The 18,099-nt window shown below is 35.9% G+C and overlaps 1 protein-coding gene across 1 annotated transcript in view; it reads left to right on the top strand.

Annotated features, from left to right (window-relative positions):
• Pex2 (peroxisomal biogenesis factor 2) overlaps positions 1 to 18,099 on the top strand; it is a 40,007-nt gene that overhangs the window by 14,092 nt on the left and 7,816 nt on the right. Inside the window, exons 5-6 of the mRNA XM_083140538.1 lie at positions 10,431 to 10,631; positions 16,516 to 16,719. Coding sequence (XP_082996664.1) covers positions 10,431 to 10,631; positions 16,516 to 16,719 — 405 coding nt within the window. The remainder of the gene's footprint in view (positions 1 to 10,430; positions 10,632 to 16,515; positions 16,720 to 18,099) is intronic.

The following is an 18,099-nucleotide window of genomic DNA, read 5'->3' as shown; positions in this document are numbered from 1 at the left end:
TGATGTTGCAGTTACTTTAGCACAAGAAATGCACAGCTTGTAGTATTTATTTGTAAAATAGCTTCCATGTTGAAAACATTATATATATATATACTGGATGTATCATAATAAAGTAAACAACTTATCAGGTTTATTGTTAAAAGACTAACTGAAACACAACAATGAGATTTGTTGTATAACAATGAGAAAATCTTCAAGTTTTGTTTTTGTGCTCAAGACTCTTGTAAAGAAGGTCATTTTGATGCTGATGTCGAGTTAAAAAATGGCGACTTTCACAGGTTTCCAGACCTTATACCCCTAGACTTCTGCATTTGGGGCTTTGTGAAAGACAAAGTCTATGTGCCACCTATGACACAGCATGTTCAACAGCTACAGGAGAGAATAAGAAACGCCCTTGCTTTGATGGATGAGAAGTTATTTGGAAAAGTGTAGCAAGAACTAGAATTTAGATGGGGTGTGTGTCAAGTGTGGTGAGAACTAGAATTTCGATGGGATGTGTGTGTCATAACTGGTGGAAGCCACAATAAACATTCATACACACTTGAAGTGTTACTGATTGATACGTAACAAATATCATTGTTGTATTCCATATAGTTTAGTCGAAATAAATTCTTAGAGTTGTTTACCCTATGATACATCCAGTATCTTGAATAGAATATATACTAAAAAGTGTGCCAATAGCCCTGCTTTTTATACATAGCACACTGAAGCATTCTTCTTACCAACTAATGTCGTAATGTATGTATTGTATATGTACACATATGTTTCATTTGCATAGTAATTTTTAATGAAAGGCATTTTCATGTTGCAAGTATTTGTATTTTACTTTGCTTTCTACCACTTCTGGCTAATTGTGATAGGGATGAATGATGGATGATCAAAAGAAATTGATGATGTCCATGTCTATGCTAGGATTCAAACCTAGAACCTTTGGTGCTAAGAGCAAATCCTAGTAATGTGTCAATATTATTACATAACACATAACCCATACTAATTGCATCCAGGAGAATTTATTTTCCTTAGCTCTGTTTATTTATATTTTTGCTTTCAATTTCATCATATCATCACTCATCCCCATCTTCGCAAATTAGCCAAAAGTGGCACAAAAATGGAAGTAAAATAATGCTAATCAGTCAAGAATATTTTAAAGAAACCATTCTTTTTATTAACGTTTTAAGAGTTAAGAAACTTATTTCTGTAATCTGCTTTCATGGTCATGTGAATAGTTTTGTCTACGTTTATAGAAAGTTTGCTTTGTCTACTTTATCCAAATAGGGTAAAGTGTAATCTGGAATCACTCACACCATTAGTTGTCATGTGGTAACTCACATGTGAAATTTTTTTTATTAACAAACTTTAAGTTTGTGTTTATTAGTTTATATTTGCACAATCAGTTACATGTAACATACAGAGCATATTGTAATTGTTTTTGTAAAGAAGTACAAACATAAAGTGGTATATTTTCATGATTAAGCTTTTTAACCTAGCACCTGGCTGCCTCTACCCCCAGGGTACCCATTTATTAGAGGCTGGGTGATCCCCAGAGCTGCTCCATGCAGAGACAATGCTAGGAAACCTCCCACCTGAAATCACCCACCACAGGATCAAACCCAGGTTTCCTGCCTGGCAGTCGGTACCCTACAAACTAGACCTCTGCGATTTAAGAAAAATAACGTGATATATAGTGGAACCACAGGCAAAGAGCTTGCGCAGACCTGCGACTCTTGTGCACCGTACTCCCACGTGGAGGAGAGAGCAGAGGAGGCTTCCTTATGGGCCGAGTTGAATGAATCAAGGGGAAGGTGCATGAAGACCTTGTGGTGGCTCTATAGTAATGCAAACCAACTAGAAACACATAGAAGAAAAAAATGTTTCTAAAAACTTAGCATGATTGACATGTATATTCCCTATTCTTGGTTCGCTCTGATGAGCAACTATGAGAACTTTATAGGGTTGAAGATCTCAAACATGCACAGAAAGATGTATGTGGAATGCAAGAACGTGTGCCATACTACTACCAACTGGCTTATTTTGACTAGGAATACTTGTTTTGGTTATAGATAAAAAATGATGTGGTAGAATGTACTGGTAGCACGTCAGCTCCTTATCCTCAACAACAATCAGGTTGTAACAAAAAGTTCGGGATTGTTAAAATTTTTCTAAACCCATGCAATTGTGGATTCAAGTGGGATCCAAACTTACAAGCATGTTCAGCCCAGTTTGGTACATACCGGGAAAGCTTCACTGCAGGGGTTGTGCAATTGACGTGGTGGCACAAAGCAATGATGTCAGATCTCTCAGATATTCTCCCTATTGGTCCTTTTGTACCTTGCTGAGCGACTGCTCTGATTCTCTGTCATCTGCTATACGATAAAGGTCTCAACACAGTGTGCAGCATTGCAATGCTTTTCACGTGTTGATGTTCTGCTCTTCTGAAATCTTTTGACTTGTGATTGCTATTGCGGTATTGTTCTGTGTTTTCCGTTAGTTTCTTGATTTATTTGTGTTGCATTGTTGTTTTTTTTGTTTATTCTGTCTTTTTTTATTTTCGTTCATTTGTTTATTACTTAATGTTGTGAACATGGAGTGTATGAAGTGTGCACGGGAAACAATAGCTTGTATTTCTCCAGAATGCTACAAGAACCAGAAAAATTTCATGAAGATTTTTTATTTTAGAACCAAGTGTCAAGAATGATGATAAAAAATCAAAAGAAGGGAAAGGTACTCATGTTAAAAAAGTAAATGCAAAAGAAAACACATTAAATATATTTCATCAAAACGTACAAGGCCTTACCACAGCAGAAACGCTTAATTTAGAAATATTTATGCAAAATGAATTGTGTAACATTGATGTAATTTGTCTGACAGAACACTGGCTGCGAAAAGATGATCTTAACTACATAAACTTTCCAAATTTTACCCTAGCAACCAGTTTCTCCAGAGAAAATAAAATCAGGGGTGGGTCATGCATATTCATAAAAAATAACATTAAGGCAAAAGGGAGCAAACAATTCAACTACCTGAATGAGGAAAAAGAATTTGAAAGTTCCATAGTTGAATTTTCACCACTTAGGCTAGTATTAATTTGTGTATACAGAACACCCGACAGTAATATCAACAACTTTACTAGGAAACTAGATGTAATATTAGATGCTTATTCCAAAAGAAAAATCCATACTAATAGGAGATTTTAGCATTGATTTCCTGAGTCAAAAAACATAACATGAGGTGGAAATATTCATGAAAGCTCACAATCTGACAGCAGTTGTGAGAGAACCCACACGAATCACATCAACTTCAAAAACAGCAATTGATCAGCTTTTCTTAAACACAAACTTATTTGTATACAGTGTCAATACAATTAGTACTGGCTTTTCAGATCATGAGGCACAATGCATAAAAATTACTGCAGCACAAAACACAAACCAAACACACACACCTTATAGACACATAAATACCACAAAAAGAGAATTTAATGAAGCTAATTTTAGTTACTTTAACTACTTAATAAGTAGAGAACCATGGGATAGCCTATACTACCAAACTGATGTGAATGAAGCATACGAGACATTGCTGTCTGCCATTTCATACTCATTTAATTTAGCATTTCCCAATATAACAAAAAAAAAATATGCATTGAAACAAAATCAAATTGGATAACACCCGACATCAAAGAAAACTGGAAAGATTTCATCATAATGAATAAATGCAGACACCAATTCAAAAGTGAAACATTCAATTCATATCTAAAGGGAAAAAGAAAGGAGTTTGAAAACTCAGTCAAGGAATCAAAAAAAGACTACAATAGCAATATGATCCTAGACTCAAATAACAAACAAAAAACCTTGGGGCATATTGCAAAAACCGAATTAGGTATGGTAGGGAAAGAAAAATACAAAGACAACATATCACTAAAACACGAAGGCAAAAGCGTGGTCAATCCCCAAGATGTAGCATCAACTTTCAATAAATACTTTACTGGGATAGTAGAAAAAATAACAAAAAACATCCAAAAAAATCATAAAACTAGTAATATAACTAAAGTAGATTCTAGTATATACTTACTCCCAGCAGACGAGAAGGAAATATTTAGCTTAATAAGTCGCTTGAAAAACAATTATTCTGCCGGCATAGATGAGATACCTGACATTGTAATAAAAAAATGTGACGCACACATATGTGGCCCAATATGTCATGTAGTTAATCTAAGTCTCCTTACCAGTAAATATCCAGAACAGCTAAAGACTGCCATAATAAAACCTCTGCACAAGAAAGGGTCAAAAAATGAAATGAGTAATTACAGACCAATCTCTCTTCTCCCAGTCATCTCAAAAATACTCGAAAGGGTTATGTACAATAGATTAATAACATTTTTTAACAAATTTTCCATCATTTCAGAACAACAACATGGTTTTTGCAAAGGAAAATCTACACAATCTGCTATACACACATTCACAGAAGCAATTAGAGAAATTTTGGATAAAAAAGAACACTGTATAGGACTCTTTCTTGATCTAACAAAAGCATTTGACACTGTCAACCACAAACTCTTGGTAAAAAAATGGACCAGTATGGGATCAGGGGAGTAGCAAAAGAATGGTTTAAATCATATTTAACAGACAGGAATCAGATAATAGAAATAACTCACATCGACGAGGATAATAACAAGGAAAATTATCGATCAAAGAAACAACGTATTACATATGGTGTACCCCAAGGATCCATTTTAGGACCCTTACTTTTTTTAATTTACATCAATGACCTTCCACAAAACTGTAAAGATGCAAACACAACTCTCTTTGCTGATGATACAACTGTTCTTATAGCAGGAACAAACACAGAACGGTTAAAACACAATGTAAAGAATACAATCACGCACATCTCGGAGTGGATAGAAAAAAATGTTCTTGTGGTAAACACTAAAGAAAACAAATGCAATTAGATTTCAAATAAACAGCTGTAGCAGTGAAACTCCAGAAATTAACTTTCAAGATCAGGACATAGAATATGTATCTAACATAAAATTTCTTGGCGTACAACTGTCTGAAAATTTAAAGTGGGATCTACACATTGAAGCTACTGCAAACAAGGTTAGTGGGTTTTGTTATGCGATAAGAACAGTAAGAAATGTAGTAAATCTAGAAGCAGCAAAAACACTATACTATGGCATCATTCACTCTGTATTTACGGTACGGCATCATTTTCTGGGAGAACATGAACAAAAGCATTACATTATTCAGACTACAAAAGAGAGCTGTTAGAATTCTGGCAAATGCTCCAACAGATGCACCATGCAAACCATTATTTCAAGAATTACAGATATTGCCAGTTCCATGCATATACCTATATGAAATCCTAACAAGCATGAAAATTTGTCAAAATACACACACAGCAAATAAGGACTACCACACCTACAACACCAGGGAAAGAATGACTTACATATGGAATTACACAATACCACATTCTACCAAAAAGGGGTAACATATAATGGTATACGCTTATTTAACATGCTACCAAATGCATTTAAAAATATAAAGTCATTGCCAGTATACAAGTTACATCTAAAAAGATTCCTAAAGGCATATTGTTTTTACACAGTGCAAGAGTACATTGACACCGTAAGTGACAGGAATAACAACAATAATATAACAAAGTAGAACTGCCCTATCATCATTATCTTTTTATTTTTCCTTTGCTGTTCGATTTAATTTATCTAGATGTAAGTATAGGTGACTATTTAATGCTCAATTTATTTTTGTGTGTATATATATATATACATGTGTATACATAATGTCATAGCAAATGAAGCGAACATTGAATATAGAAAACATATTTTTAGCCAATTTGTCTCAAGAAAATAACATTGAGCATGCATTTATTCTCTTTATATGATATCTTGTATCTCATATTATCTATTGTATTTTATATTATAGTATGCCTATAATTTTATAGATGTATTCTAAATGTACATGTCAATGTGACAATTCCAAACTTTTGTAAAGTTGAATGGATGCTAATAAATCAATCAATCAATGTTTGTCCTTGGGCAAACAAAATTGTGTTGAATATGTATGCCTGTTTTTGGGCAAAGGCAGCAAGAGGGGACATTGAAACAGTGAGGACTGCCACTTGAATGACATCTGAAGCATTAAATTACATTACGTAAATTACAATAAAATCAAGAAAGACTATTTAGGAGTTAGCACACTTCAAGAGTAATATCAATTAACAACCATAGATATTGTTATGTCTTGGCATCTTGTGTAAAGTGTATTTTCTGCATCATTAATATAATCCAATTTCACAAAATGTGTAACTTGTTTAGCAGACACTTCATTTATGTGGTTGTAACCAGAATGAAAAGCTTGCATAGTTGTTGTATGAAGAGGAATAAAGCTCCTTTTTTGGCTACTCAGTGAAAGGGGATACAAACCTTATCCATCCCATCTGTGGACACCACTTGCACACAGTTTCTTGTATGTTTCAACACCACCAGGAAGAACCAAAATACTCTTCTAATCGAATAAGTTCACATTTCATTTTTCCATGTGGTTTTTGTTCGCGATCGATTTCGCCATCTGTCTGGTAGCTTTGTCAGGCATGTACTGTCTTGCCATGGGTGGTGGAATTCCTTTTTCTCCTGCTCGCATTCGTGGCAGTGCTATTTGACCCGGGCTTTTCACTCTGTTCCTCCGGCACAGGTTCTGGCACTTCCTTCTTTTGCCACGTATTGGGATTTTGCCACTGCCAGTTTCCGGTCTCATCGTCTGCAGCTGTGCAAAAGTTCTCGTTTTCATTCATATGTGGAGGCGGCCTTTTTCACAAGTGATTATGGTTCGAGCTTAGTTTTTTTGCAGTTGGTATGCAGAGAGAGTGGGTTGAGCAGGTACGTGCATTTCTGATTGCAGGAAGCTAGGTTTTATTGAGTGGCCCAGGGTTGGTGTTGAGGTCGGCGGGGGTGGTCACTGTTACACTTGGATTCTTTTGAGAACTTTTCAACATGTATCTCGCTTGCATAATTACTTTGGCTCAATTTATGCTATGGTTTTTGTCAATGAAGTAGCAGGCAAGGCCAGTTCTTCTTCTTCCAAGCTGGTGATCCGCATTGTGCTCCTTGAGCCTATCTTCTAGTCGGCATTTCATCATACCTATTACCGCAGGTGCAGGTAATCAGGGAGATGTCACTTCTTGTATTGGGATTGGTGTAGTATCGCTTGAAATGGATTAGGTGGGAGGCTATGGAAGGAAGGGCTGGTCTGCTATTTTGAAATTGTGCCTAGTCAGAACTTTTGGCTGATCCATTTTTCTCTTATCTTTTCATTCCGGTTGGGTGGCTGTTTTATTTTTTCTTTTGGTTGCATCTAGGAGTCTGAGGAGTTCCTGTTGGTTGTACCCATTGTTGATGCCTAGTTAGATGATGCGGTCGAATTCAGTCTGCAGGTCTTCAGGTTCAGAGGTAAGGTTGATGGCTCTCTGAAAGAAGTTGATCCAAATGTTGTTTTTTTGCCGTGCGGAGTGGCCGGAAAGTTTGTGAATGTTGGGTTTCCTGTATACATTGGTCTTGAACTTATTCTTCCTGGTTATAGAGAGATCCAGGTAGTTGAGTATGTTTGTCCTTTTCCTCCTCTGCTTCGAAGCATTGACTCGCAGCGCAAGCCCGTAGTTTTCACGGTTCAACAGACATCGCTGTGTGCTGTGTTGCTACGTTCCACATACAGGTTTATTACTCCGCTGAATAAAAATCTTATAAAATCGGTTTCGCAATGTGAATTGACAATGATAGTGCATTTTAAAATCATGCGCAGAGAGCTTCGAAACGAGACCAATAATGCATTTATAGGGCTACCCAATACTAAGAAAAAATTGTTTCACAAAATTGAAGAAAACTGTTTTTTGACAAATTTTGAAAACCTGAAAATTAAGATTTGTGTTTAAAACCTTTCTGCCTCCACTGTACTAAAATTTCACAGCGATCGGACAAACCATTTTTGATTTACAGAATTTCAAAGAGAGCGATCGTTTGCAAAACTCCAAAAAACTGCCCCTTCTTTTGTTCTCACGACAATAAAAGATGTAGGCTTACTCAAAAAAAAAAAAAAGATTAACTCAGAATTGAATAAGCTAAATTTTGTTGTAACTATTTTATGTAGGTCTACTGGTTAACTTTTAATTGGAGTCCAAACTCGAGTATCTATAACTTTTAATCGGACGTTATGTAAGTGGCATATCAATTCAAATTTGATATACAAGTATTGCAATTAGGATGATACCCAACTTAATGATTACAACTATACACAAATAAAATTTGGTAGGATTATTTATATTGTGGCCACGGTGGCTCAGTCGGTAACACGGCTGACTAACATGCTAAAGGTCCCGGGTTCGATCCCTGGCCGGTTCAAATCCGGGAACTTTTCTAACGTTTGAACCGGTCCCGGCGCCCACCCGCATCGAATGACATGGGTACCTGGGGGAAACCCTGGGGGTAAAGGCAATCAGGGGCGTGATGCTGATCACATCACCCCCACTCACGACCGGATCAAGAAAGTGGGGCATTACTCCCACACCCCCTATACACCTTCATGGCGTGGTGCTATGCACAGGGGAGCACTTTACTTTTTTTATTTACATTTATATATCAACATATTTTCCTTGAGAATAAATATTGAGTTGAGTCACATAGTGGTTTGGAACCAGTCTTGATTAGCTTATCTGTGCATAAAGTGAACTCAAAATATAAACTAGGAAAGATGCCTGGGGGATGGGATCCTCCTGCTCCTCCATTCCCCACATTGTTCATCATCATTCATCATTCTTCCTCATTCTCACAATTAGCCAAAAGTGGCAGAAAGTGACTAGATAAGAGAATTACTAAATAAAACATTCATCCTCATTGTCATGATCAGTGAAAATAACAGAAAAGTGAAACAGAAATAATTGAGAAAACTGACGTGAAAATTTGAATGTCTAAACATATTGCAATTTGAAAATTTGTGAACAAATATTATGACAAAAATAATTGTAATTCCAGAATGTGTATGTCTATCGTTCTTCTAATAATAATTTCTTGCTGGTGAGATCCTATATCCTGAGAATGGTAAATGCTGTTACCGTACTGAACCATTGATTGCTGGCACTATTGCGATGGCATTTTAGTGGAAAATGAATCACTCGTTTTTGCACTGCAGGTTGTGTTTTACACACCCAATTACTGGCATTTTACAGCCTCTTGCGCCATGGATGTCCACAGGAGGGTGGTGCAAACGAGGAATTGTTTTTTCAGGGGTGCTGCAAGGGAGGCATGTTTCTCCCCAAAATAGCGATGCAGCAGCAAAAAAAAAAAAAAAAAAAAAAAAAAAAAAAAAAAAAAAAAAAAGTAGCTGTTAGCCAGAATATATTCATATATGTCAGTTATTTATCTGTATATTAGAATTATTCAGATATGAATGAAATAAATTACACGAATATCTATAATATGTGACATCAAGATATTTATAATCTAGATTATCCGTATTTCCATGTAATAGACTGTCTTTATGAACCTCCTCCAAAGTAAGCGTTATTGTCCAATTCTTTTTTTTTTTATTTGGTACTCTTGTCACATTCAAAATTTACCTCAAAATGCTGAGAAGAAATGTAGCTGTAGCAAAATTTTCGCTACAACTACAGGAATTTTGTAGGAAATTTTGTAGCTAGCTACAGTAGCGCACTACTTCCGACCACTGAAACTAAGTACCAAAGAATTCAACAGAATCATTTTCAGTTATATTCATATCTAACCACAATAATTTGACCAGAAGACACATCCAAATGCATGTCTGTTTTAATTACAATGATAGATACAACAACATTGGATTCATGTTTTATTTATATTCATCTACCTGAGAAATAAGGAGAGTGAGATAATAGGAAACAAAAAGCAAGGGGTATACTTAAATGTGTACTGATATATAATGTTCTACTATGAGTACAGTGTTGTGAGAATCCTTCTGCATTCCACTTGAAATGCTTAAAGTGTGTTTAAATTATGTTTGAATATTTTAGACATTCAAATTTGGATCTGAATCCACAGATCCATGATTTGAATTTGAATTGATGGATTCTCAACCAATGCAGATTTCTTGAATCTGATTGACCACCCTCTTCCAGACATTTCTAATTCGACAGAATTTAGAAAGTCATCTGTGCTCTTCATTGTAATGGAAAATATTTTTTAAAAGACCATTGGTGTTCTGGCAAAGGCCAGAAGAAAACTGAAGATGTAATAAGAACAGGATATTCTGGTAATGGTATTAAAATTGGAATGTTATGGTTTCATTTATATTTTTGTGATTGCAGTTATAACATTTCCAATACTGGAATAAAAACAACACATTATTATTAATATATGCTATTACTGTATTTGTAATTCCATTATCTTTTTGCGAAAGCTTTCACAGGTTATCCACTGGGTTGAAGTTGTGATCCAAGTTGGAAAAATTATCAACTTTTTAGTCTTCTTGAGAGGAGGAACATACTCGACTTTGGTTGACAGAGTTTTAAGGCTGGAAACTGTTCCTGCTGTGCCAGGGCAGAGGAGAAACATAGGATATGTTCATTTAGTACGGGAATTGCTTTGGCATGCTTTCATTGTAAGTTTGATCTTTATTTTATTCTGTGTTATATTTAATTGAATAAATTTAAGTATTTTATAGGATATACTTGTTATACAGGGTTGGGCACAAAATATTGGCAAGCCTCTTCTTGTCAAATATTCTCACTATTTGGTCTCAAACTATTTTTTTTTTTATTCCACTACTCTCCCCATCTGGACATGCCACGTCTTCTTGTTTTTTAAACACATTAATTTAGGAGAAAGTTTAGTTTCAGAGCAAGTGAGATGAGGCGGGCCGGTTTTTTGTTCCCAACCCTGTAGTTAGTGTATTATTCACCAAAGTGTTGTTAATGATAAAATCATTGTCCTTTTTTGTGGTTCCGATTTTATATTTTATTTCACATGTGTCTTCTACATTCTGTTTATGTCCCTTGCTAAAGATATATGGGTAATATATTGATGCACTGAGAAAATACAAGCTTAAGAATGAATTTTCCTTCTTCTGGATTATAACCGATGGAAATGCCTCTGAATGCAGAAGGCTGTTTCGAGCCTCTGTACTCATGACTAGACAACTTCTTGTTGTGGTTGATCAGAAAAAAAATAGAGTAAGAAACACCTGCATTTGATCAATGATTGGAGTTGCATGCTCTAACAGATGAGTATGTTGACACTTCACCACCAGAGTTCAGTTGAGATGCATACTTGTTGTTTGAGTGAACATCTTAGCAGTCATTTCTTGGCTGAACATGCGAGCAAAAACTTCTGATTTGTTGTCTCCAGAACCCACATAAAACCCTCTGTAATTAATTCTTGAAACTGTTATTTTGCTGATATATATTGTGTAGGTGATATCATGATATTTGGCGATATATATCATGTTGACAATATATCATCACGACATTTGGTGATATATATTGTGTCATCAATATATCATCATAATATTTTAGCGATATGTATCATGTCAGTGATATATTGTCACGATATTTGATGATATTTATTGTGGAGATGATATATTGCTGATGTCATGAGATGATATATTGCTGATATCACGATACAGAAAAAATATCGTATTGTATTGTCTGTGATGATATTTTCTTGACGATATATCATTATATCAAATTTCCAATATTGTCCATCCCTAGTAAAAGGTCTTTTTGCGATTACTTGAAATCATTCTCAGTATGAGAGTACTTAGGTTTATATTCTGTCACTTCAGATTCCCCACTGTTTTTTGATTAAATACATTCACTAACTGGAAAAATCACTTTCCAAATCTTCAATTGAAATGTCTTCTTCAGAGTCTTCATTCAGAAATATAATTGTTCTGCATTTCAAAGTATTCCTTTTTGGAAGTTCAAGTTTCATGCCTGACGTAAAAGACTGCTGCCATTTTGAAGAAAAAAATAGTACCTATTGACAAATGAAGGTGGTAGTGTCTTGACTTCAATAACTTCACAACATATGTGGGTTGGAGATTTAATAGTGGCAAATAATTATTTACAAATGATACAAAAGAGATACCTCTGTGAAACTTTTACAGCCTTTTGATGTAGTCACCAGCATTGTGTACAACCCGTTGCCAGTGATTTGGAAGTTGTAGTATACCTGTAGCAGTACCTGTTCTGTTGATGGTTCGAATGGAGCAGTCTATTGCCTGAAGTATCTCTGGAACAGTTCAGAAGTGAATGCCACGAAGTGGTTCCTTCATCTTAGTGATCAAATCAAAGTTACAGGGGCTTAAGTCTGGGGAGTATGGGGGTTGGTAGAGCACGTGCCAGCCCCTTCGAGCTAACAAATCAGCCACAGGTTGTGCTACATTCGTCCGAGCATTGTCCTACAAAGTGATGGGAGGATTCAGCAGAAAGTGTCACCTCTTCTTTCGCAACGCAGGTCACTGGTTATGTTCCAAAAATAAACAGTAATACTGCACATTGACGGTCTGTCCTTAGATTGCCACTGCATTGGAAGGAAGAGTCCATTTTCTGGGTGGTACGTTAGGTATCAAACTAACATGTGGTATAAGCGACAAGCACCAGTTCAGTTCCATGGTGTATGTACAGCAGTGTTGTTACTATTTAATCTCCAACCCACCTATATAAAGAAAACTTCCACAAGTTAGAAGTAGTAAGAGACAACTGCTGGCTGAAAAAGAGATAAAAAATGAAATGCATATACATAACCATGGTTCAGAGAGCATAGTTTGGAGAGAACTTGCATACTTGATTATATATGGCAAATAAGTAGCAAGAACATGTATACACAGCCATGGTATGGAAAGGGTTAATAGAGTTAAAAATGTAGAACTCAAATTTAAGGGTTTGCATGTTTTTTAGATCACTGTACTTCTCTTTTCACTCTATTCATGTATTATACAGGTGTTCGCCAAACTTGTTTAATGTAAGTGCCACATCTGATAACATGTAAAGGTTTGAAAGCTGCAAGGTATGATTAAATAGTGCACATACATATATATTTAGTGTTACATGAACAGTTTGTAAAAAACTATAAGTAAGTTATAATTAGAATTAGATAATGTTTATTCATATTCGGAACTTTAAAAGTGTTGATTCATTATAGTTTTTAAAAATTACAGTACAATAATCAACTATATACACATCTAAGAAATAATTGGAATTGACATATTATTGAACTTAAATGGAATTGCCAAAAATTAAAATGAAAAGTGCAAAAATATATATTTTATTTTTCTTGTCAGAACTTGAAGGAAAAGAAATCAGAGGCATTAAAAAGAAAATTGGACACATGTATCTTAATTGACACCAGATGCTCTGATATACTCTCATTGTATAGTTTATAGGTAATTCCAAAGTTTGATATTGTCCTCATCTTAAAAGGATCTTAGCCAACATATTTCAGCTGGACAAAAGTTATATACCAAAGAATCTGTGTTCCTGATTGGTCACTTTTGCACAAAACCTTGTGTACTCTTTACAGGCCGATAGTTCTTTCATGTTCTGTTTAATCATCTGTTAAATATATAAATAAATAAATCCACCGTGTCCCAAAATGATTATTGGGGTTTCGAGTAGTTGATATATTACCACAGACGAAGGTGAATGTGTAGAACAGCTGTGGAAGTTTGCTATCTTGAGCACTTATCATTTGTTTTCCATCAGTCACACCAGGTGCATTACACTGCGTAGATGCATTACAAGGTGACTCCTGTCCAGAAGTCCTTTTTTGTCTGAATTTGCATGGTGTGGTTCTGCTGTTTCAGTTCAGTGAGCTTTTCGATGGCAATTTTGAAGTGATAACAACATTTGTCGATGGTTTAATAAGTTTCAAACAACTGGATGTGTCTGCAAAGGGAAGAGTTCTGCATCCAAGTGTGTCGAACGAAAGTGTTGATAAGCATTGGACTAACGGATGGATGTATCAGGGTGTATACTAGTCTGGAAATCATGGATAAGTCGGGGAATTTACATTTTTCTGGAAAATACATGGAAATGTCAGGGATATTCACTGTGTTTTTGGAAAATTCAACATTTTTGTAGGTAATTCACTTGAAATATATTTTTGAACAAATAAAAAATGGTCAAACATTTTTTTTATTTGTTGTGGACAAACTATATGTAAAATGACTTAATGTACTTTGTGTTTAATATAATAATGTATAATTTTATGTGTATGGTTGAGTGGAAGAAAAGGCTTTGCACGGCCTTAACTCCGCCATTTAAAACAAGGCGTTAATAAATAAATAAATATACTTCAGTTTTATATACTTTGTATTAGAAATTGTCAGAAATTACTGCAAATTGCATGTCAAATACTCTAGGAAAAGGGCTGATTTTTTAAAACTATTTCAACTAAAAATCCTCTACAGTAAGTGGCTATTGGCATTACCGCTATCTTGTTATGATTGTTGTGTTTGGTTGATATTAGGATGAATACATATACACTCATTGACAAAAAAATGAAGCACCTAGAAGGAGTGGTGGAAACGAAATGAAACTGCACCTGTTGACAAGTTATGTGACTGTATTGCAATGATTAGAAAATCAGATCAAACTGACAACAATGTGGCATTACAGGCATACTGCTGACTCCATGTCAGTAGGATGTCGCACTCCCTTCAGTCTTGATACATGCGCTGATTCGATTTGGAGTGGAGTTGTAGAGCCTTTGTATCCTCTCCCGAGGCAAGTCAGCCCACAGCCATTACAACTTGTCCTCGGTATCCTGCAAATCAGCACTGGGTCGGAGTTGACATCCAAGCTGATCCCTTACATGTTCTATTGGGGACATATCAGGGGATCTTGCTGGCCACGAGAGTTCTTCAACATGATGCAGGCAGTCCATAGACACATGCACCATGTGAAGACGAGCGTTGTCATGTTGAAAGACTGTCTCAAGAGGGGTAACACATGAGGATGATGTTCGTGACGTAGCGCTGTGCCATCAGAATCCCCAGAACCACTACCAGAGGTGATCTGAAGTAATACCCAATGGCTCCCCACACCATGATGGCAGGGGTAATGCCGGTGTGTGTCTTCACAACATTGGCAGGATATGTCCTCTGCCTTCGGCACCACCATACTCTCACATGGTGGTCATCCATGGTAATGCAGAACTGAGATTCATCGCTGAACATGATGCAACTCCACTCGTCACTGTCTTCAGCAGTCCATGCTTCCCGGTTACGCCAACACTCCAACGCAGCCGTTTGTATTTTGGTGTTAACGACAGCCTCCGCATGGGATGGTGAACTCATTGTCCGGCTGCTGCCAGTCTACGACCAATGGTGCGGGATGACACAGGGTGTTGTAGAGAGTCCTGTACTTATGTCCGGATAGCAGACACAGATGTGGCAGGGTTAAAAAATGCTTTGTGCACAATACTGCAATTGTCCCTTGGTGTGGCCAGTCTTGGTCGACCAGAACCTTCACTACGTCTGTAGGTGTCCTCACGTATCTATTGGTGCCAACATCTGGCCACTGTGACATCTGAATGCATGAGATTGCCTGGCAATTGCACGATTCAACCAATTGGCCTCAGGCAGACTCCCAATACAGTCCCTTTCAAACTTCGTCAAGTGCTGGTAACGCTGTCTGATGCATCTACAAGGCATTCTCTGTGTTGATCACCTTCTCTCACGGTGTGACTGACTGACTCTCCATACACGTCTTATGAACGCTATCCGGCCTGATAACATTATCACACGGTGATCCAACTAATGCACTCTGGTGGCCATTCTAGATGTTACATATCATTGCAACTCGAATCATTTACATACATATCGAAGGTACACATGTGTACAAAATGATGTTCAAATTGGACCTTTCCTTCTGGGTGCTTAACTTTTTTTGTCAATGATTGTATTACTAAATTTTACTTCAACTATGTATTATGATATAATTAGATTTTTAATTGAAAAATATATTTATTTTTTACTAATGCACAGCAAGTATTACATAAAAGCTTGCCCCTGATGCCCAACAGTCAATTTCTGTTCAATTTCCCTTCTTGTTATTACTTTTAACATGTGAAGTGAATATTCCAAAAACTTAATTAAGTGGGATTCTTGGTGTTTAGTTAAAATATAGTAACTTTCATCCACACATGTTTAGATACATGAATTGCCATAATGATTTGGTCTGGAAAAGTCAGGGAATTTTGTTTTTAGAAATTTGTAGACACCCTTATGTGGGCCGTGTCATGAAAGATGCTCACATTTAACATTTATAAGGTGTGCTATGTGAACTTGTTGAGTTGTTGTTTATTCCCATGTAAGCTTTGTCCGTGTACCCCACATATAAGGGAAATTAAGTGACTGTGAAACCCTGTGACACGCTGTATTAATATTACACATGTAAATGGCTGTAATTCTGTATTATGTGGGGTTTTATTAAAGTGTTCCTTTATCAGGTGAAATTTCTAAAGAATAATATTTTTTCCAGGAATTTTCTGGTGATATTTTATCTTTAATCAACTTTCGATTAGTGAGAAGAATGATGCTTGATTTATTTTCATCAAAGAAAGAGAGACTGCCACATCAAATTCCTGTATTTACAGCAAGTACAATGTGTGCTGTATGCAACGAGAAGCCTGTACATCCACATCAGATTGGATGCTCCCATATATTTTGCTACTACTGCATATATGTAAGTTTACCAAGCCTCATGGAAATAAATAGTTTCAGTATGCAAAAAGTGTACAAGCTATTATTTCTCATTATGAAACAGAATTTTAGACAGTTATACCAATTTGATACCTAGTATATTTCACCTGCATGCAATAGTTAAAAAAACAAAAAACTTTCTAATTTCAACAACAAAATATGTAAGAGAACTACATAAAACCTACCTAAGAAATAAAAAAAATGCAACATACTAATTTTATTCTACCGATCCGATATAAAATTCCAAATGGTCCCTGAAGAACCTGAATAGTTCATTGACCTCCTTAATAAAGGTTTGTTTCCAGCTGACTGCAGTGCAAAAGAAGTTGCATATTTAGACATTTACTTTTGTAAAAAGTAGGGCATGGAGATTATCCATAAAAATTCTAACAAAATGGCAGAATTTTGCACTAAATGATAAGATATTTATAGATGCAACAGATTGGTAAAATAATCGGTAATTTTACCGATAAACCGATACGCCTATATTAATCTGTCACATCCTACTAATTTTTAAATTTCAGATATTTTATGTCTCTTTTTTTAGTTGAGTTGGTGTTTTAAGTCCACTTTATGCACAGGAAGGCTAATCGGGACTGGACATACAGTTTAAAGTGGGATCCAAATCACTGTGCCTCCACTGGTTATCGAACCCGGAACACCTTGGTTACAAGGTGACAACCCTACCATTGCACCATCAGGGAGGCTTCTATGTCTCTTTTGTAACGTCTCAAGGTTAATTACGAAAATGCAAATACATTAAGATGTAAATTGGAGATTAAACACAGCAGAACAACCATACTTTAATCAGTTTAGGAATCTAGGCTCTTTGTTTAGTGAGTAGGTACACTAGTCTGTGGATCGCAAAGACCTGTTAATGTTAAATACCTTATCAATTATCTAATATGAGAATCTGTATGAATTACTAGTGCTAAATTGATTGTGAGAGTTTTCATACATTTGTCGTACCAAGAATTTCTACATACAAATCAGTGTAAACTATGCTTTCATAAACAGCTTGATGTGCTATTATCAGTGCAGCTTAGCACCTGCGTATCAAAGTAAGGCCATAGACACAGGAGCAACTTTTCGTCTAAAAAAAGCCAAGTGATGCATAATTGTTCCCACAAGCAACAAAATCACATCATGAACTGACATGAAGCACTCGGTGATCATTGCTGAAAATGTAATGATAATGAGCCACACCTACAAAACAAAGTATCAAACATGTTGCACTTTCGTAGACAGTGAGAAACCTAGTACATTTATTGTTTATTTATTTCTGTGTGTGTAAAATAAATTTTGAAACAAACCAAAGCCAGCCTCGGTGATGGTGCATTTAGCATAGTTTTTTTTTATTTAG

Source organism: Lepisma saccharinum, chromosome 18, assembly GCF_977018435.1.
Source record: "Lepisma saccharinum chromosome 18, izLepSacc3.1, whole genome shotgun sequence".
Taxonomy (NCBI): domain Eukaryota; kingdom Metazoa; phylum Arthropoda; class Insecta; order Zygentoma; family Lepismatidae; genus Lepisma; species Lepisma saccharinum.
This window is presented reverse-complemented; position numbering and strand designations above follow the sequence as displayed.